Raw genomic sequence first — 23226 nt, 5'->3', positions numbered from 1 at the left:
CAATTACAAAAATCCACAATTAACCTAAAAGATTTTTTTAACTAGATCCTCTTGTATGTGATCTATGCTCTTAGCCGTTTTAGGTTAATTTTGTTGGTTTGTGATTGTTTGAGAAAATTTAGCAAGACTTGGCCCCATTGTGTCTGTTCAAGCCTTTCCGTTTAAGCATTCATTTTCCACTTAGAGACTTTTAAACATAATGGGCCGGATTACGAGTGGAGCGCTATTTAGCGCTTTTGCTAGATAGCGAAGTTTGCTAGAAGTAAACTTTTTGCACGCGTTGGGTTGCGCTCGTATTATAAGTTGAAAGTAAACCTGACACACGCAAACAGCTTACTTCTAGCGCAATTAGAATATCGTACACACGATCATGTATTGCCTATAGAAGTCAATGGAGAAAAAAAAAGTGGGAAAAACCTAACACCCTGCTCGCGCGCTAACTCAAACTCATGTTCTCAAGGGTGCTAACCCGACAAGAAGAGATATCAATGTTAAAGCCCTTTGCGTGCCTTATTTTTTTCCTAACAACTGGGATCTCATATTTTTGAGTACTTTTGTGTGCAATTTTTTTTTCCAATAATTTTTAAAAGATGTTGTTATTATGAGTGTAACTGTACTTTGTAAGGCATTTTTTATGTGTTTTGTAACACTTTTTTCTTTTGCAAAACAGTTAACTTACAGCTCTGAGCACGCACTAACCCGACGAACATTAACTTGAATTGCACTCAAGCAATTGCGTTTACTTTCTACTTGTAAAACGAGCGCAATTTAACCCAATATCGCTTGTGCGCAAACATCTGCGCTCCACTCGTAATCTGGCCCAACATACTTTGATTTATCTATATGTTATGCTAGCTGGGCACTGCAAGCTATCCCAGAAGGCCTGCAAAAGTGACAATTATCATGTGAGTGAGAATCTTGTTTCTGTTCAAGATTTTAAACGTTGCTTTAATATACTACACAATTTCCATGTATAAAGCAGCGTAAGCGCAATAAAAGCCTGCTTTCCACGATGCAAGAAGCAGCGCTCATCAGACTCGCCTGCTCGGGGTGATTTGCAGTTCCTTCTCTCATGCGATTGGTCCCAAGAGAGACGGGGTGGGCTTTAGATGCTCACTTGAGTGTGTTATGATACATACGGGCAAACAGAATCTGCTGCCTGTATGCAGGGAGACGAGCAGAAAACTTCTCAAGTTTATATACATGTGGGCCTTTGGGTGCCGTTGTTTTTATTTATATTGCTTTAGAGCCATCCTTGTCTTAACCAGGGGATTTCTGAAGAGCAGTTGACCAAGATTCATATTTCCTGCACAATTTCTTTTCTAATAATTTCAAGTGGGTTTGGACTCTAAAATGACTATTTTATATTATATTTGAATTGGCCATCACAAAGTATTTATACTTTTTATAAATGTGTGTTTAAATTGTGTTGGTACTTTTAATATTTAGCATTTGTTTTCAGTGCAAAATACAAAAGACTTTGCTAGACTAATTCTGATTTCTTCAAAATATAAGTTGGATAATGCAGAAGCAGTCAGCTAATAATTATAAATAAAAACAAAATTTATACTTAGATGAAATTTCTTTCATGATGGTGCAAGACCACGTAAAGAAATATATCGCTCCTGATCACTAGGAGGAGGCAAAGGACACCCACGACCCACTTTATATGAACCTCAGTCATACATATAGGCAAGTAGATGAGGAGAAAAGAAAAGCAGGAAAGATAAAGTGGTGCAAAAAAAGTGCAAAAACAAGTACTGCCCACACCTGAAGAACAAAAAGAAAGGGCAGGGCTTGTGAACTCTCACCATCATGAAAAAATTAACTTATCAAGTAAGCATAAGTTTAGTTTTCTTTCATCAGATGGTGAGAGTCCATGAGTCATCAAGTGTGGGAATCAATATCCAAGCCATGAAGTTCCCAAGACCGTAAGTATTCAGGCACTACAGCCCGCAGAACTTTCCTGCCAAAGGCAGCCTCAGAAGAAGCATAACCATCAAAGTGATAAAACTTAGAAAAGGTGTGTTATGAAGACCAAGTTGCTGCCTTATAAATCTGATCAATAGAAGCCTCGTAAGAAAGGCCCAAGAAGTAGCAACTGCTCTAGTGGATTGAGCAGTAATGCGTTCAGGGGGAGTTTTCCACACGACCAAATAAGCCTTGCGAATTAAGGCTTTAAGCCAAGCTGCTAAGAAAATAAAAAACCTTTGGAAGGCCAAGAAAAAGGAACAAAAAGACAAGAAGAAAGTCTGAAAGTTTTTGTATCTTCCACATAGTATTTGAGATTTTACAAAATCCAAGTTGTGGAGAAGATGCTCCTTAGAAGGACCCACTATTTACTGATTGATAGTATCTGTAGATACCAGCTTAGGAAGAAAAGAATAGCTAGTGCAAAGAACAGCTTTATCCAGAGGAAAAATCAGTAAATGAGGTTTGCATGACAAAGCTGAAAGCTCAGAGATCCTTATAGCCAAAGAAAAAGAACCTTCCCCGGGTAAAAGCTGAAGGTTTAAACCATGCTTAGGCTCAAAAGGAGGAGTTTGAAGAATCCTAAAAAACAGATTAAGATTCCAAGAAGAAGCTGGATGAATAATTGCTTTACTTCTTATTAGAGCCTGAGCAAAGGTCTGAAAATTAAGAATTTCAGTAATTTTCTTAAGAAACAAACAGAGCCGAAATCTGACCCTTCAGTGAACTGGCGGATTAACCTTTATCTAAGCCTTCCTGCAGGAACTCAAGAACTCTAGCAATTCTAAAAAAAGATTTTCCAGACTTTATGATAAATAAGTATGGTAACAGATTTCCTATCATGAATCATGAATCAGGGTATCGCCATACCATCAAATTCAGAGTTTTGAGATCTTGATAAAAGAAAGGGCCTTGACAGAGAACATCCTTTCTTAGAAGAAGCCTCCAAGGTGGGCAGGAGGACATTTGCAGATCCACAAACCAAATCCTGTGATCTCATGGCGGAGCAATACTAGTTTCTGAGACTTGTTACAGTCTTATTCACTCTGGATAGCAACACAAACTAAGGAAAAATGTAAATCAGGTTGAATGACCAAGGTACCACTAGGGCATCTATAAGACTCGTCCAAAGGTTCCGACACCTGGTGCAATACTGAGGTAGTTTGTGATTCAAGTGAGATGCCATGAAATCTATCTCTGGCAGACCACAATCTCTCAAAATTTGGTTGAAAATTTCTGATACTATTACCCTGGGTGAAGAGACTGGCAAATGAGGAAATCTGCCTCCCAATTGTTCACACCCGGAATGTGGATTGATTATGAACCCGAGAAAAGACATGCAAGTCTGAGGAGTTAAAGGGCTTTTTGGAAGATTTATTTTCCATTCATGACTCTAAAACAACTGAAGAACCATCTGACTGAGACACAGCCTGATGATAAGAAGAAGCATGATATAGAATGTTGTCCAAGTAAGGAACTACAGAAATTCCTTCGACTCGAACTACAAAAACAGAGTTCCCAGTACTTTTGTAAACACTCTGGGAGGGGTAGCCAGACCAAAATGGTGGGCCACTAACTGATAATAATTGTTTAGAACAGCACATCTCAGGAACTTGACATGATCCCTGTGTATAGGGGTATGCAAATAAGCATCTTTTAAGTATATGGTAGACATACACTGACTTCCTGTACTAAAGGAAGTAAAGTGTGAATTGTCTCCATCTTAAAAGTAGGCACTTTCAGGAATGTGTTCAATATTTTGAGAACCAAAACAGGCCGAAAAGAACCCTTTTCTTTGGTGCTATTAAGAGATTTCAATAAAACCCCAAGTTTAATTCTGAAGATGGAATTGGAGTAATCACTCCCATTAATTAGATATGTGCAGCGTCGAAAAATTTGGTTCGGATCGATTCGGACCAATTCGAATTTCGGTTCGGATCGATTCAAATTTGGAAGAAATCGAATGAATTAGTTTCGGATTCATTCGGATTCTTTCAGATTCGTAAAAAATTCGGTTTGATTCGGTTCGAATCGATTCGGAATTTCGGTAAGTGTTAAGGGGATATGCTGTGTATTACACTAGTATACTGTACAATACTAGTGTAATACACAGCCATCCGAATCCATCCGAATCTACTGAATAAATTCGAATCGATTCGGATTTATTCGGTAGATTCGGCACTACCACAATTCGGAAATTCGAATTGATCCGAATCTCCGAATTTGACAAATTCGTCCGAATTTCGATTCGGACCGAATCGAATCCCACATGTTTACCATTAATTCCAGATCTCTAACACAAGCCAAGAAAGCGTGTTCATTTAAGGGATCTTAGGGCACTCAAGACTGAAAGAATCTTCCTTGAGGAGGCTTTGAATGAAAACATATTCGATACCCTTCGGGAATGATTTGCAGTACCCAGGGATCCTGAACTCTCCCAAGCCTCTCAAGAGACTCAATCTGCTCCCCACCAGAGATTGCTCTGGTATGGGGGCTGCACCTTCATGTGGTATTGGGAGCTGGGGTAGACTTCTTGGACTGTTTGTTTTTTTTACAAAGAAAAGATAGACTCCAAGTCTAAATACTGAAAGTACATAGAAGAGGAGCAGCGCTAAAAATAGCAATAGAGAATGTACTAGGATATAAGATAATCAAAATATATATGTGTAGGGATAAATACACTAGAATAATGTACTATATAATACCAGATAATCCAATATTAAACAGATAATAAATACAAAAATAGGTTTATTAAGAATTATTCTGACAATGTAAAAGCAATATTTCAAATCCGGATATTTATATAGATCTATAAAACATCAATATATTGTACATAGACATAATATGGGACCAAGTGGTTAAAATAAAGAATTCTAAAAAATCTTAAAAACAAAGAAGGCAGGAGGGATGCGTGTATGAATACAATTGTCCAATTGTCGTTTGAAAAGAATGCCCAAGTGCCATGTTCAGTCAATGAAAAATACCCAAAGAGATTTAAAAAGCAAGTGGTAATTTGTAGTGATAACAGACAATGTTCTCCAAGTTATATAGTTATATATTAGAGTTAGTCTTTTGAGTGGTGGATACTGAGATCCAGAATCTGTGAAATAGTGTTTTTTCTAAATACCTTTTCACCGCTTGTTGTAGGGTGTGTAGATCCTTCGCTGCTAGAGGATCCTGGACCCGAGACAAGAAATCATGAATTCTATCTCTAGAACATGCCTATGTTAGGGCTATTGCTAAGAAAACATTCCAGACAGAGAACCCAATGTCCTAGATTTCATCCAGGAATGAGAATTTGAAAAAGGGCCATGGAAAAACTCAGACCCCAGAAGGAAGCACAAGACCTTCATAACTAGAGATCTCCTAGTTCCTCCCTTATGGATGATAGGCTACAGATAAAATATATCCATTGAGATCTGATAAAAACAGACAGAACTCAGAGAGGTCACAATACTAGCGCATTGATCTCAACCCAAAAATGTATTGGGATGACGGAATCTCTCGGAAACCAAAATCCCCTAGTGCCGAAGGGACCTCAACAGTCCCTCAGCCTGCGAGGCTGACATTCGTAAATACCCAGGAGGACTCAGGAAGGCAAATGTCGTGAGGCAGAGAGAATCTCTCGAATGGTTGATAAGATGATCCACCTAAGATAGAACCAACTGATTGCCGAATCAGACCTAGCTGAAGAAAAAAATCCTGAACCCCGAACTGCCAAAAGAAGATCCTTCTGCAAGGCTGACATCCGTAAATCCCCAGGAGGACTCCGGAAGGCAAATTCCGTGAGCCAGAGGCCGTGATGGATCCACCCAGAGAGAATCTCTCAAATGGTTGATAAGATGATCCACTTAAGATAGGACCAACTGATCACTGAAGCAGATCTAGCTGAAGAAAAAAATCCTAACCCCGAGCTGCCAAAGGAAGATCCTCTCCCATATAGGAAAGCCTATCCTATCCTTGGGGAAAGATCAGTTAGGATACATCTGTTCTCTTAAGGACAAGGAACAAAAACTGGAGAGGAACCGCTGGGTTAAAAGTCAAGACATTTTATTTCAACAAAAATTAAAATTAAAATGGGGAGGCATCCCAAACAAGTGGACGTATAAAAGCTGCTACCATGTTTCGGCCATGTTAATCGTAGTCATAGCATAAAGATCAGATTACAAAGGTGTTGTTTAAAACAGGTGAGAAAACACCTGATTGGTTACATATAAAACACAATAACGCCCATATGAAACGAGCAATTACCATTAACCCCTTATACTCCAACAAACCCCTATGCAGCAACCATTAAAGGAAGCTATAAACACATAAATAGCGGGGGGTAAAGGAAGCAGAAGGGCAATATTATTTACTTTAAGTCAAAATGCTTACTCCATATATACAATAAAGATGAAGGGCAGAATATACTGTCTAAAATAGACATATACATACAACACACAGGTATAATGTAGAATGTGAATGAAAAATGTGAATGTGAATTACACTCATATAGCTGTATAGGGAACAATATGCTATATCAAATAGGATTAAATTTGTATTTAAATTGAACATTAAATCCAAATTAAAATTAAAAGAAAGCAGGACCTAGCCAATAGTTTGCTTTCCAATCATAGCATGCCACTAGAAATATTATGATAGGGGTAGAACTGCATTAACCCTGTACTATCAAGGCCAAATATCGCTAAAGGATATATTGCACATCAATATGCTCAATTAGTAATTACCTTTGCCTAACAAAATTAGGTAGCCAATGAGACCTATTGTAGACATGAACACTACGTAGGAACGATATAAACTGTAAATTAATGTAAATGTCTAAATCAATAAGAATGTAGAAAGCTGTATGTCAATATGAATTTGAAATTGACCATTATGAATAAATGGAAAAATTCAAAGATCATAAAAGGGTAATACTTATTCCCAAAAGTTAATGCTATGACTACGGCCACCATGGCCGAAACATGTTAGCAGCTTTTATACGTCCACTTGTTTGGGATGCCTCCCCATTTTAATTTTAATTTTTATTTAATTTTTGTTGAAATAAAATTTCTTGACTTTTAACCCAGCGGTTCCTCTCCAGTTTTTGTTCCTGTTGTTACCAGTCTCGGAACCGCTGCGCCCGCCTGGTCGGGTTTTTGGCAGTCAACCCCGGATCTCCTTTGGTGTCTCCTCCCCCCCGCCGCAATACGTCATTGGAGACGTCAAGTGGAGCCTCGCTATCGTATGCAGCTAAGAAGCGTGTACCACAGGAACGCCGGGTGAGCAGCTGTGGGATTTACCGTAGTGGAATTTGGATCCCTGTACAGCGCCGGAAAGGATATGTCCCGTGGTGTATGAAGCACGCAAGATTTATCACAAGGTACTTTTGTTCCTGCATCGGAGGTGGGGGGGGGAGTTTGAGCCGCATTGTGGATGACACTGTGACTGAAGCTCACAGGTCCTGAAGTACACGGGTCCTGGATCATTGAGGATTGAGATGAATGTTTAGTTGTGCCAACCTTTCTCATATATTGCTCTTAAGGACAAGACCAGAAAAACCATCAAGGGTTTAGAACAAAAACAGTTGCGACATATTAACGGAAATTCTACCCCCTAAAAAAGAGATAGAATACCGCACACATATAGATCAAATATATAAGTAAGATTTTACTTATACTAGAGACATAAGATCCCTAAAGAAAAGGGTATTGAAAACAAAACAAATAGAGGCTGAAAACAGACAGGCCTGTAAAAGATCCTCATATCAGGAGTAAGCGCGTACGCAGTCTCCCACAACCCTTCATTGTGCAGTCAAACTTCCCACATGTGGGGAAATCGAAGAGGACACTCGCAGAGAAAGAATCTGAGAGAGGTCCCATAGTTATCTTGGGTCAGACTCCCCTGTCAGCAAGTATCCAGGGAGAATATCTAATATTGTCCACGTACACATAAAGTATATTAAGAAGACAATAATCCAAAATGAGTAGATAGTTGAAAACCTTAGAGAGGGATATTCATGCAACATAAAAATAATTGAATGAATCAACCATAAGCCATACTGCACCCTGAGATCCCAGGCAGACTTCCATCCAAGCACTGACTGGTCAGGCCCTGTTTAACTTCCGAGACCAGATGGGATCGAGTGCCGTCAGGGCAGGGAGGCGGTTGGCTACAATTAAAATCTCTGAGGAATCCAAATCTCAACCAAAAATATCTTAAATAAGAGACAATAAGTGGAATATGAAAAAGACACTGATAATGAAAATAAAAGAAAGCATAAACTTTAATATGCTAAAACATTATGATTATGAACCTGAGACATGATCATGAATATCTCCATATGAGTAAAAACACTGGTAGATAAATTATATTCACCCTGAGAGAAGTAAACATTCTCTATATAGTAGAGAAATGAAACATCCATATTAGAAGATAAAGGCCTTGAGAGAGGTCTCAGACTTACAATAACAGAATTAGTATTTATCCAGTCAGATAAAAATTAAACACATCCATAAAGAGATGTAGTAACAGATATAATGGAAATTACCATTAATAGCCACTAGATGGCAACAAAACAGCAGGAATAAGACAGAATCTGTCTAAAATAGAAAAAAACACAAATTGTATGTTTTGAAAAAAGAAACAAAGATTTGTGCACATAAATAATATCTATAAAGTACTGCATCATGCAGTATATTCCCATAACAGAAAAAGTTCCCTAGCAAGAGAACTAACTCTTACGAAATAAAACATACAGCCTTAGCCTCATAAATAGTTCTGGGCAGAGGAGCGAGGAAACTAATACTGCGAGAGGACCAAGCGACCGTGCTGACCCAATCACCTCCAGAGAGGAACCTCTAGCCCCCTAGCAAGGATATGGAGTAGACGATTGGAACCGCTCATGCCGATCCTTAACCCCGCAATGCTGAACGGTCCCCATGGACCCGCCCCTCAAAGCGGCTTTCAATTGGGCAAAAAATAAAAATAAAATATTTTTAACTGAAGGCCTCAGCATCCTAGAAGTGCTTAGAGGCGAGAATGCGCCAACAAAAGATCCTGCGGCGGGAAAGTTAACCCCTACCGGATCTTATACTCATTAGGAAAATAGAAGTCACTGTTTAACTTTAGGGTATACTCTCATGATTGAATGGCGAGAACCTTCATGAGGTGCTACCGCAATTCAATCTCTCAGGGAGAGAAAATAAAATGCCAAATAAAGGTATTTAACCCTATTAAAATAAAGTAACCAGGGAAAGACCCTCATAAGTAAAGGGCCAGGTTACGAATAGACCGCCAACCAACAAGTCTCTAGAGAGGAGTCAAGCAGAATATATAAAACCCCACTCTAAGAGGTTAAGATCTGCTCCTCCTACTGAGTGGAATAACCTGCGCCAAGCTATACACTCAGAGCAAAGGCGCGCTGCAGCATAAAAAGACATATTGACTTCTCCGCCATGCCGCCACAATCCCCATATGTACATAGCCAATAAAAAGCAATACACCATCCTGCGCCATAGCCTCCCCCTGGGGGTAAGCTATAAGGACATTGTGCAGGATTGGGACATAAACACTCGTTAGAGAGTGAAAGGTCTCCACAGATTAAAATGACTCAATTAGTAAACATATAGTTATTTGTACCACCTATCATATAAACCCTATCTGACAAGGCTTTTACTGAAAGGCATCAGAAGTCAAACCCGCATAGAAATTGTACATGAAAGAAATCATGACCTGCCGGTATATTTATATATGAACATGTGGCTCATGAAAGCATCTGATCCTTCCCTTATTAGCACTGTGCCCCAGAGATAGATAAGCACCTCTAATGAGCACGAACAGGTCCGTGCAGGGATAGGAGCGTGAGGGAGGAATAATGAAACAATAAGTTACACAGTCCCCACAAAGCCTGGGTCATTACATTGCACTTAGACCCTTCATAAGGCAAATAAAGCGGTACGATCCCTGACACATCCCAGTTAGCTGCTCAGCCGCAACATATCTCAACTTGTAGAGATATATAAAATATACAAACCCCTCATGAGGGTAGCAGGTCCCACCAGGTCCCTGAATGTCCCAGTCCTCTCTCCATTATATATCCTTGTTCCTAAGAAATATATATGAAAGGACTTACCCTCCAGGGTCTTCTGCTGTGCAGCAGTCACAGCACGTCCAGGTCTGTTAGCCTCATCCAACCACTGACAGGGACCTGAAGATACAAGAAAAAGCAGAGTAACCAACCCTCGTTTTCTATAGTGGGGATAACATACATTGTTGGAGTTCAAGTAAGGACTACCTCACCGACCTCCAACACCTAATAGCCACCATTACTCTTACTAAAGAGGATTACATGGACACAGCATTATCCCAATCCTTGCTTGAAGGGAAAAGTACCCATGAAAGGATTAAATACTTGATTTTCTTCAGACACCATCTTTGCACACCACCTACGATGTACACAGGCAAAGAATGACTGGGGATTTTGGGAAGGGGGGAGGATACTTGAGGCTATGCTTGGTGTTCTTTACCTCCACCTGGTGGCCGGGAGTTGAATTCCCACTAGTAATTAAAATGGATTTGTTGAGTCTCCATGCCATTGGAAAGAAACTAAGTTTTTTAAAAACAAATTGCTAGAAACTGCAAGTATAAGGTGTATGGGGTATAATATATATCTACTAATACAAGGTCGCAAAAAAGAGATAGGGAAAACGATTAGGGCTTATAGCACTCCTCCTCTATACACTAAGGAAGTAGGGTTAAAACATAACCTTTATTTACATTAAAACAGGAAACCCTGGAAGACAACCCCACCACCACAAAATAAAACCATCATACACCCCCTTGTTTCCTGGTCGATAGCTGGATACATCAGCTTCAGGTGCCATGGGTGTAGCGCACGGACAAATGCGTTTCAGCCTTAACACTGCCTTTCTCAATGTTATAAAAATTGACAAGCCAAAGTATTGAGAGAACGCTCCCTTATAAACATACTTTAGAAGCGATAATCCAATCATGCATTACATCATCTAACCCCTCCCACTTCCAAATCCATGCCTTTTTATTGATTTAGCTGGGTGTGTGTGGTTGGTCACGCAGTCTTATTGGATTGACACGTTATGAGTCGTTACCGATGTGCAAATACATATGTAAATTGTGGTTTTAAATGGATATGATCCTTAATCCATCGCTCACCTATTTTATTGCTATTATTGGCAATTCCTTGCCCTTACACACTGCAATGTCACAAGCAAACCATTTCGGTGAGAATCACCACATCCAAAGTAGGGTCTCTTTGTAGCATACTCCATATTTACAAACCACTGGGTACTTATTGTCACTAAACACCATACCATACATAATTTAGTACTTGCACTTGTATTACAGCTCATCCATTCTATTCAGAAGAGTTCCACCAATATCACTGCGAATCATCAACATTCACCTCCTATTCGTTAGAGTAAAATAATTATGGAGGTGTAATGTAATCTAATTCTCCTCTTGGTTTCACACATCCGTCAGACATAAAAAAACGCTGACTGTTAACTTCTGAATAATGATATAGATTGATTGGGATTCAAATATGATAGGTTATCATAATTAATTCACATTATTATGTTATTATGTATTATGGATCTCACACATGGGGGATAGCAATAAGCAAACGTATAACCCTCGCTCACAACCACCAATGACATCTGTCATCTCCCCCTAGTATCTCCTCTCACATATTGCGGCAGACAACTACACCTATACTGTCTATACAGACCATGTAGAATGACACATTATTGTGTCATAGATACATATATAATAAGTGTTAAACTCATATTAAACCTATTACAATCTAAAACATGACACAAAGACAGCCACATGCTTGAGTAGATCACAAGTGGCTCCTAAATAAAAGTGTTGACTTAATCATAATTTTCTAGCAAAATTCAGTGAACATGATACTGATATACTCTAAAAGTTACTCTCTCCTCCAATCACAGTTAGGTTTTGGCTTTACAGCACATGACATTTACGCAAGGCCAAAATAAAAATATTTGTATTTATTTATATAGTTCAGCATCATAAAATGATTCCCTTAGGACAAGATAGAATCTTAGTAATCTAAATATAATTAGACATTACTTACTGATGCATTATATATACATGGAAACTGTATAATCTTTGCAAAGTTTCTGAACATCTGACCAATGATTTAATAGTGGTTTTATAGCACAGATAGTGGACTAATTTCATATTTAAAACTAAACAAGGTGGATAGGTCCCCATTATGTGGTCATACTTACAGTCTTCCCCAGAGTAGCCGATGACAGTTTTGGGCTCCGGACCCTCTCCAAGTTCATTCATAGACTGGACCTTGATCTCGTAAGGCACAAATGTATCTGTATCTTCTACCCAGAAGGGTGGGCCACTGGCCTCCTTTTGGTGCCAATCTATCTCCTTGCCCTGTAGCCTCCACTTAACAAGGTACTGGAATCCAGGCCCGTTCCAGTAAATGCCTTTCAGTGGCTGTTATAAAGAGGAAAATGACAATAACATGTCAGTGTTTTAATTTGTTATATACTGAGCTGAGTGCATTTACAGTGCTAGCAGACTAGAGTTAGGAAATATTCTCTAAAAGATCCTCTCTTACTGCAGCTGAGACAAGTTGACTTGCTTATTCTTACGTGTTGCAGATCTCTTCAATCTAATGTCACCATGTGATTCATTAAAATATAGAATGATCCTTGTTACTCCATGACATAGGAATTAGACAGATATGGCTGACTGAATAGCTTGCTAAATTCTTACTCACCCTTGGCCTACAGTGATGGCTAACCTTGGCACCCCAGATGTTTCGGAATTACATTTTCCATGATGCTTAGACTGCAGAGTGCTTTTGCATCATGGGAAATGTGGTTCCAAAATATCTGGGGCGCCAAGGTTAGCAATCACTGGCCTATACCAGTGAGTATGAAGGCTTAGCGCACAGTACTGGAATTTGTGCATTAGCAGAGAAGCGCAATGACAGCTACAGGAAACATCACATTGCTCAAGATGAAGGTTTTATGTAAAACTGAAAGCTTCCAATCACTGATGGTTACTAAAATGTACACAAGAGGTCAGAGGTTATCTGCCCAGCAGCCTAGATGCTAACGTTCTTTCTTTAAAAGAAGAAGTAGGTGACAAGTGTATTACAAGTAGAAAACCTGTTCTCTTTGGGTCTTTCTAAGAAGATAACTGGTGCTTAACACATGCAAAGCCGAAGGTCTGGAACTTCTTGGTGTTTGCACAATGGTTTTACTGCATATCCAAACCACCTATCACCTCCTCACAAAGAAAGAGACATTCTTATTTGCTACCCACATACAATGTTCTCAGTTTCTTGTTGGACATCCAACAACCTTGTCTTTCACCAGACTACGAATAACTTACCTTCCATGATATGCGCATGTTATTAGACTTAGTGCCTTCTCCTTTTACATCACTTGGATTTTTTCTTGGAGCTGGAACAAAAATAGTCATTCGATCAGACCGTTTGGCAAATAAATACACTGTTGAGATTTAACTTAAAGCAAATATCTCAGCACCTTATATGAGTTTATGAGTTTAATAAGATGCAGATTTCTCACACTTCTAGTCTAAACTCAAAATTTATATTATATAAATATATCCTAGTTCGCCAGACTAACTTATAAAAGAAGCTTAAATTCAAACCCAATATAATTCCTATATAAAGTCAAAATTTAACTTTCATGATTCAGATAGGGCATGCAATTTTAAACAATTTTCCAATTGACTTTTATCTTCAAATGTGCTTTGTTCTCTTGGTATTCTTTGTTGAAAGCTAAACCTAGGTAGGCTCATATACTAATTTCTAAGAAATTGAAGGCGGAAAGTTTTTCAGCTAAACAGCGCTAGTTCGTGTGTGCCATATAGATAACATTGTGCTCACTCATGTGGACTTATCTATGAGTCAACATTAAATGGCTAAAATGTAAGTCTGTCAAAAGAACTGAAATAAGGGGGCAGTCTGCAGAGGCTTAGATACAAGGTAATCACAGAGGTGAAAAGTGTATTAATATAATCGTGTTGGTTATGCAAAACTGGAGAATGGGGAATAAAGGCATTATCTATTTTTTTAAGCAATACAAAAATTGGAGTAGACCATCCCTTTAAAGGATGTATGAAACTTATAAAAGTCCCATATGATGTCCTTGTTATATTCTCTTTATGCTGTCACTTCCCGAGGATAAAGGGAAAAGAGAAAACTAACAAAATAGTGTAATATCATTCCAACTTTTGTTAACTTAAATAATAACCATCAAATCCTTACTTACATGTACCAGAGCACTCCTTGGTTTAATAACCGTATCATATGACTACCGGCTCATATGTAGCCTCCTCTGGGTAGGTGTCATTCATTACCCATACACCCCTTGCTCTGTATAATAACCGTATCGTATGACTACCGGATGTAGCCTCCTCTGGGTAGGTATCATTCAGTACCCATACACCCCTTGTTCTGTTTAATAACCGTATCGTATGACTACCGGCTCATATGTAGCCTCCTCTGGGTAGGTATCATTCAGTACCCATACACCCCTTGTTCTGTTTAATAACCGTATCGTATGACTACCGGCTCATATGTAGCCTCCTCTGGGTAGGTGTCATTCAGTACCCATACACCCCTTGCTCTGTTTAATAACCGTATCGTATGACTACCGGCTCATATGTAGCCTCCTCTGGGTAGGTGTCATTCAGTACCCATTCACCCCTTGTTCTGTATAATAACCGTATCGTATAACTACCGGCTCATATGTAGCCTCCTCTGGGTAGGTGTCATTCAGTACCCATTCACCCCTTGCTCTGTTTAATAACCGTATCGTATGACTACCGGATGTAGCCTCCTCTGGGTAGGTGTCATTCAGTACCCATACACCCCTTGCTCTGTATAATAACCGTATCGTATGACTACCGGCTCATATGTAGCCTCCTCTGGGTAGGTGTCATTCAGTACCCATAAACCCCTTGTTCTGTTTAATAACCGTATCGTATGACTACCGGATGTAGCCTCCTCTGGGTAGGTGTCATTCAGTACCCATACACCCCTTGCTCTGTTTAATAACCGTATCGTATGACTACCGGCTCATATGTAGCCTCCTCTGGGTAGGTATCATTCAGTACCCATACACCCCTTGTTCTGTTTAATAACCATATTGTATGACTACCGGCTCATATGTAGCCTCCTCTGGGTAGGTATCATTCAGTACCCATACACCCCTTGCTCTGTTTAATAACCGTATCGTATGACTACCGGCTCATATATAGCCTCCTCTGGGTAGGTATCATTCAGTACCCATACACCCCTTGTTCTGTTTAATAACCGTATCGTATGACTACCGGCTCATATGTAGCCTCCTCTGGGTAGGTGTCATTCAGTACCCATACACCCCTTGCTCTGTATAATAACCGTATCGTATAACTACCGGCTCATATGTAGCCTCCTCTGGGTAGGTGTCATTCAGTACCCATAAACCCCTTGTTCTGTTTAATAACCGTATCGTATGACTACCGGATGTAGCCTCCTCTGGGTAGGTATCATTCAGTACCCATACACCCCTTGCTCTGTTTAATAACCGTATCGTATAACTACTGGCTCATATGTAGCCTCCTCTGGGTAGGTATCATTCAGTACCCAAACACCCCTTGCTCTGTATAATAACCGTATCGTATGACTACCGGATGTAGCCTCCTCTGGGTAGGTATCATTCAGTACCCATACACCCCTTGCTCTGTATAATAACCGTATCGTATGACTACCGGATGTAGCCTCCTCTGGGTAGGTATCATTCAGTACCCATACACCCCTTGCTCTGTTTAATAACCGTATCGTATGACTACCGGCTCATATATAGCCTCCTCTGGGTAGGTGTCATTCAGTACCCATACACCCCTTGCTCTGTTTAATAACCGTATCGTATAACTACCGGCTCATATGTAGCCTCCTCTGGGTAGGTGTCATTCAGTACCCATACACCCCTTGCTCTGTTTAATAACCGTATCGTATGACTACCGGCTCATATGTAGCCTCCTCTGGGTAGGTGTCATTCAGTACCCATAAACCCCTTGCTCTGTTTAATAACCGTATCGTATAACTACCGGCTCATATGTAGCCTCCTCTGGGTAGGTATCATTCAGTACCCATACACCCCTTGCTCTGTTTAATAACCGTATCGTATAACTACCGGCTCATATGTAGCCTCCTCTGGGTAGGTGTCATTCAGTACCCATTCACCCCTTGCTCTGTATAATAACCGTATCGTATGACTACCGGCTCATATGAAGCCTCCTCTGGGTAGGTGTCATTCAGTACCCATACACCCCTTGCTCTGTTTAATAACCGTATCGTATAACTACCGGCTCATATGTAGCCTCCTCTGGGTAGGTGTCATTCAGTACCCATAAACCCCTTGCTCTGTTTAATAACCGTATCGTATAACTACCCGCTCATATGTAGCCTCCTCTGGGTAGGTATCATTCAGTACCCATACACCCCTTGCTCTGTTTAATAACCGTATCGTATAACTACCGGCTCATATGTAGCCTCCTCTGGGTAGGTGTCATTCAGTACCCATTCACCCCTTGCTCTGTATAATAACCGTATCGTATGACTACCGGCTCATATGAAGCCTCCTCTGGGTAGGTGTCATTCAGTACCCATACACCCCTTGCTCTGTTTAATAACCGTATCGTATAACTACCGGCTCATATGTAGCCTCCTCTGGGTAGGTGTCATTCAGTACCCATACACCATATGCGGATAAAAGATTTATTAAAATATAATATAAAATTACATATAATAAAAACATAAAGGGCTAGATTACAAGTGGAGCACTAATTTATGGTGCGCTCGCAAATGGGCAAATTCGCCCGTTTATAGGTGCGCGACAACCAGCCATTACAAGATCTCTGGTTAATTTTCTACAAGTGCCCCAAATGCTCCCAAAAGAAAGGGTCTTTTATTTTTATCTGAAAAAATTATTAACCTTTTTCCCCCCCATAAAAAACAACTGCACTAGGCAGTTTTTAGGGGTTAAAAGTGGCGGAGTGGGGTGTTTAAAAAAAAAAAATGGCACTGAAAAGTGCCTTTATATTGCGGTCTATGGGAACTGTGTGTTCCCTGTAAATATATACGTATCTGCTTATATACATCTATATTTATGTGTTAATATGGCTATATACACATACTAACATAAATATATACATATATATTCAAATACATGTTTATTTAAAATTGCTGCCCCTCACTACGCAATTTCCCCCTTTGCTGCGCTAGACACGGTATGAGAACGAGTATCCGATTGGAGCCTATAGAAGCGTATTCTCATCATGAGCGCAATGAGATTGCAAGGTCGCGTTCGCATTGCACCTAACTTGTAATACCAGCACACATTTTCGTGCGCTGGTATTACTCAGTTGAGCGCAAATATCGCTTCAGTCGATTTATTAAACAGCGGATGCTACATCAAAGCCCCATCGTTTCAGGTCTGCCTGAAACGGAAGTTAAGAAGCAGCGGTCTTAAGATCACTGCTCCTTATCTTCTCCGCCACTGTTTAGGTGCCGGACTGAAATCATCCCGATCCGATCGGGATGATTGACGGCCCACGCTAGTGGCTGATTGGCCACCAGTGAGCAGGGGCAGCATTGCACAAGCATTTCACCAGAAATGCTTGTGCAATCAAATGCCAACAGCGTAAATCGACCCCTTGGCCGCTAGCAGGGGGTGTCAATCAGCCCGATCGTATAGGATCAGGCGGATTGATGTCCGCAGCCTCAGAGCAGGCGAACAAGTTATGGAGCAGCGGTCTTAAGACCGCTGCTTCATAACTTCTGTTTCCGGTGAGCCTGAAGGCTCGCGCAGAAACAGGGGCATGAGCTTGATAATTTGGCCCCTTAGTCTCCCCATGCTTAAAGGGACACTCAAGTCAAAATTAAACTTCATTATTCAGACTGAGCAGCAATTTTAAACAACTTTCCAATTTACTTCCATTAACAAAATGTGCACAGTCTTTTTATATTTACACTTTTTGAGTCCCCAGCTCCTACTGAGCATGTGCAAGAATTCACAGCATATACGTATATGCATTTGTGATTGGCTGATGGCTGTCACATGATACAGGGAGAGTGAAAATATACATAACTTTGCAATTCATTTAACAAAAATCTACTACTCATTTGAAGTTCAGACTAAGTGCTATTGCATTGTCTTCTTATCATGCATTTGTTGATTATGCAAATCTTCTGTATTGACTGGTCCTTTAATATGTTTGGTTCTCGTAAATACACAGGGGGCTCATATAGTATGATTTAATTTCACCTGCCTGGCCATTTTCTCATACTCTTCCTCCAGTATAACTTACTTACCAGCTTTAGGTGTCTTGTAGCGGTCAGATGGTGGGCTGCTTGCGCCTGGTCCAATCTCATTCACAGCAGTAACTCGAAACTGATAGTTAACGTATGGTGAAAGAGATAGATCTGCAGAAATCTGATCTCCTGGTACCCGTGTTAGCTCGTGCCACATTCCTGGCTCAAAACTGTCTTCCTCAAATTCTATAATGAACTCTGTAGGAGACAAAACAAATCAGTCACTCACAAAAAACTAAGATATGAAAGTGAAGAATTAAAGGCTGCACTTCCTGGTCACCTGGTCAAATTAAAATTCTAAAATATATTTATAAGATCATTTTGCATGTATGTAAGTAAATGTAACAGGTTAAAAGGAAATCAGATCATATTGCACAAATGGGATCCCACTATTCTACCAGTTGTGTAGAGCTCTGCAGAGTTTGTAACAATTCTCTAAAAGACTTCTGCAAAACCAAAAGGAATCTGCTCAGAGCTTATCCAGACCCCAAAGCTAAGTCTTACTGTAAATTCCACTTGTTTATCAACTTCATATATGAAATTACATGACCACATCCAACAGGCATTACTATAACCTCTACTGCATGCGTCTTATGACTATAGTCAGTTGTGCTGACCAAGCTTCTTAAAGGGACAGTATACTGTAAAATGGATTTCACCTTAATATATTTCCAATTACTTGTTATATCAGCTGCAGAGTTTAAAATATGAGAAACTGATGCTTTGGGGCATATTTATGATTGTGCGAGCGGACATGATCCGATATAGCGGATAATGTCCGCTGCACATCGATAAATGTCGACAGCATACGCTCTCAGCATTTATCAATGTACCAGCAGTTCTTGTGAATTGCTGGTGCAATACTGTCCCCTGCAGATTTGCGGCCAATCGGCCGCTAGCAGGGGGTGTCAATCAACCCGATCGTATTCAATCGGGTTGATTTCTGTCTGCCGCCTCAGAGCAGGCGGACAGGTTATGGAGCTGGAAACACGGGGCATCAAGCTCCGTACGAAGCTTGATAAATATGCGCCTTTATGTATATCGCTGTATATGGAATAGCTGTTAATTAAAAACCACAACCCAATGATCTTGTATGGAGATTATACCTTATTATCGTATATCTGTTTAATTATTTATGCAAAGTCCTCCTTATCTTCTTTATTACCGTTTACTCAAAGGCCAGTACTTAGAGAGAACAATGAAAAATTAACATTTTAGTACCTCTCTGCCAATACCCCAATTTGGAAGCATTATTTTATCTAAACCTTGTTTACATGTTGTGTTTGTTTCTTACCAGAACTTAAGTACAGAAATGTTCAGTATAGGCGGGGATACAACAGGGAAAATCAGCTGTTTCAAATGAGAAAATAAAGATCAAGGGTCTTTTTGTAAACAATTTAATAAACCCCTGTAGGTAAAATGGATAATTGGGAAGACATTAAAGGGTAAAAATATTAGAGTACACACTCCCTTTAATAGTTCTCCAGAATCCTCCTTACACTTACCATATAAAATTCTCCTATCTAATCTGGAACTGGCTAACTTGATGCCTCAGAATCCTCAGATATTTATAGGACACCTGATGTGATCCAATAACCTGTACAGTATCGCACAAAACTCCTTGGAGGTTCCAGTTAGGTGTGGGTGTTTCCAGATAATAAGACACAAGTGGATTTTAAAGTCCTGTGATATTGATTTGTATATGGAATATTTAATTTGTGTCCTAAGTAATAAGATGAACAGCCGGAGGGGAATATCACCATATAAGAACTCTTATACAAACATTGTGTACTGAGCAGAGGACACTTGTTTCCTCAGTTAACTACAAAAAAAAAATACTCAACATTAAACCTGGAATCTGCAGAGCTGGCTTTAAAAGGTAGTTTGCAACATTACAAAAATAAATTGCTTGGTCACCACACCAATGATGTCAACTACTGGATGAAAATAAATAGGAAATTATCTAGTCTTACATTCGTGTGAGATGACAACACTCTTTAACCAGCACATTGCTTTATCATATTTTGAACACACAGAATAAAGGAAAAGCACTTGGTTTTCCACCTCAGAGTTACGAAATGCAAGTCTCATGGATATGAAGCTATTAAACCATGAAAAGTGTTACCCTGGAACAAGATTGGTCATACTGGCAAACATAACCGATGGCCTGACATTGCCATATGAATTAGGTAAAGGAAAGCACCAACCTTGTTTTAGGAGACTTAGTCTACCAGAAAGCAGAGGCCCAATGCAGTGTACATATTCTCAAGAATCTCAGCAAAGAAGGATGAAGAACCTAACAGTGCATCACAATGAACGTCAGACTAACCCACCCTTAATATTGAGATGGTGTTTGAAAAATTATCTTACCTTCAATGGGGCTGTTATTTTCATCTCCTGGGGTCCAAGTGAGGGAAACACTAAAATCTTGCTGGTTAGACAACTCCAAATCATAAGGTGGCTCAGGTGCATCTAGAAACAAGGATCAAGTTAAAATCAACTTGTGTCGAACAAAGAAGTATATGTTTGGGAAATATAATGAGAGGTTTGTATTTTAAGACTGATCTCATTATAGGTCCTTGATGGTGGAAACATGGTATATTTAAATAATGCTATTTTCATGCTCTCACCAATGACCACCAGCTCAGCCTCTTGTTCCACGACATCCAGGTCAGTTCGAGCAACACACGTGTACATCCCCTGGTCCTCCTCCTGCACATTAGAAATACTCAGGGCATCATCCTCAATAGAAATCCTGCAGGAATGAAACGAGAATGAGATTCAATTTAATTGTCACAAAGTATGAGAATACTTCAGCTGTAGATTATCACATACTTGTCACTATCATCAGCTTCTTCTAACACCCTTCCATCTTTCTTCCACTCCACCCTCTGGCTCTCCATGGTAGGGTCAAATAACACCTCACACTGGAAGATGGCCTTGCCTCCCTTCCTCACTCGTAGGTCCAGAGGAGGACTGATAATCTGAGTAGCATCTGATGAAAGAGAAACACTGGCTGTGGGAAAGTGACTGTCAAATCTCACAACTTACCATAGAGTTTCACCAAGTGTGTCTAAGGGTTAGCTACAAAATATGTATTATAGAATAATCAGAGATGTAGTGTATGACTTGTATGTAGATATAAAAGATGCAGGGAAAGGGGTGGTCAGTAAACCATGCAGGGGGAGGCAGGGTGACATGTAAAGGGGTCATATAGAAGGGGCATAGGGGATGACAGGGGTGATGATATAGAAGGGAGAGACAGGGTGATGTATATGAGGTAATGATACAGAAGAGAGAGACAGGGTGACGTATATGAGGTGATGATACAGAAGGGAGAGACAGGGTGATGTATATGAGTTAATGATACAGAAGGGAGAGACAGGGTGATGTATATGAGGTGATGATACAGAAGGGAGAGACAGGGTGATGTATATGGGTGATGATACAGTAGGGAGAGACAGGGTGATGTATATGGGTGATGATACAGAAAGGAGAGGCAGGGTGATGTATATGAGGTGATAATACAGAAGGGACAGACAAGGTGATGTATATGAGGTGATAATACAGAAGGGAGAGACAGGGTGATGTATATGAGGTGATAATACAGAAGGGACAGACAAGGTGATGTATATGAGTTAATGATACAGAAGGGAGAGACAGGGTGATGTATATGAGGTGATAATACAGAAGGGAGAGACAGGGTGATGTATATGAGGTGATGATACAGAAGGGAGAGACAGGGTGATGTATATGAGGTGATAATACAGTAGGGACAGACAGGGTGATGTATATGAGGTGATAATACAGTAGGGACAGACAGGGTGATGTATATGAGGTGATAATACAGTAGGGACAGACAGGGTGATGTATATGAGGTGATAATACAGTAGGGACAGACAGGGTGATGTATATGAGGTGATGACACAGTAGGGAGAGAGAGGGTGATTATATGAGGTGATGATACAGAAGGGAGAGACAGGGTGAAGTATATGAGGTGATGATACAGTAGGGAGAGACAGGGTGATGTATATGAGGTGATGATACAGTAGGGAGAGACAGGGTGATGTATATGAGGTGATGACACAGTAGGGAGAGAGAGGGTGATTATATGAGGTGATGATACAGAAGGGAGAGACAAGGTGACGTATATGAGGTGATAATACAGTAGGGACAGACAGGGTGATGTATATGAGGTGATAATACAGTAGGGAGAGACAGGGTGATTATATGAGGTGATGATAAAGTAGGGAGAGACAGGGTGATGTATATGAGGTGATAATACAGAAGGGAGAGACAGGGTGATGTATATGAGGTGATGATACAGTAGGGACAGACAGGGTGATGAATATGAGGTGATGATACAGAAGGGAGAGACAGGGTGATGTATATGAGGTGATGATACAGAAGGGAGAGACAGGGTGATGTATATGAGGTGATGATACAGAAGGGAGAGACAGGGTGATGTATATGAGGTGATAATACAGAAGGGAGAGACAGGGTGATGTATATGAGGTGATGATACAGTAGGGACAGACAGGGTGATGAATATGAGGTGATGATACAGAAGGGAGAGACAGGGTGATGTATATGAGGTGATGATACAGAAGGGAGAGACAGGGTGATGTATATGAGGTGATAATACAGTAGGGAGAGACAGGGTGATTATATGAGGTGATGATAAAGTAGGGAGAGACAGGGTGATGTATATGAGGTGAGGTGATAATACAGTAGGGAGAGACAGGGTGAAGTATATGAGGTGATGACACAGTAGGGAGAGACAGGGTGATGTATATGAGGTGATGATACAGTAGGGAGAGACAGGGTGACGTATATGAGGTGATGGTACAGTAGGGAGA

The 23226-nt window shown here is 40.2% G+C and overlaps 1 protein-coding gene across 2 annotated transcripts in view; it reads right to left on the bottom strand.

The window, feature by feature from the left end:
* L1CAM (L1 cell adhesion molecule) overlaps positions 1 to 23226 on the bottom strand; it is a 403835-nt gene that overhangs the window by 68196 nt on the left and 312413 nt on the right. For both annotated transcript variants that reach the window (XM_053695800.1, XM_053695801.1), the window contains 6 exons: positions 21203 to 21362; positions 20998 to 21122; positions 20738 to 20839; positions 18368 to 18565; positions 13375 to 13445; positions 12246 to 12468 (listed from right to left, as the gene is read on the bottom strand). In XM_053695800.1, the coding sequence (XP_053551775.1) occupies positions 12246 to 12468; positions 13375 to 13445; positions 18368 to 18565; positions 20738 to 20839; positions 20998 to 21122; positions 21203 to 21362 (879 nt within the window). The remainder of the gene's footprint in view (positions 1 to 12245; positions 12469 to 13374; positions 13446 to 18367; positions 18566 to 20737; positions 20840 to 20997; positions 21123 to 21202; positions 21363 to 23226) is intronic.

The sequence above is a fragment of the Bombina bombina genome, chromosome 12 (genome assembly GCF_027579735.1).
Source record: "Bombina bombina isolate aBomBom1 chromosome 12, aBomBom1.pri, whole genome shotgun sequence".
NCBI lineage: Eukaryota > Metazoa > Chordata > Amphibia > Anura > Bombinatoridae > Bombina > Bombina bombina.
This window is presented reverse-complemented; position numbering and strand designations above follow the sequence as displayed.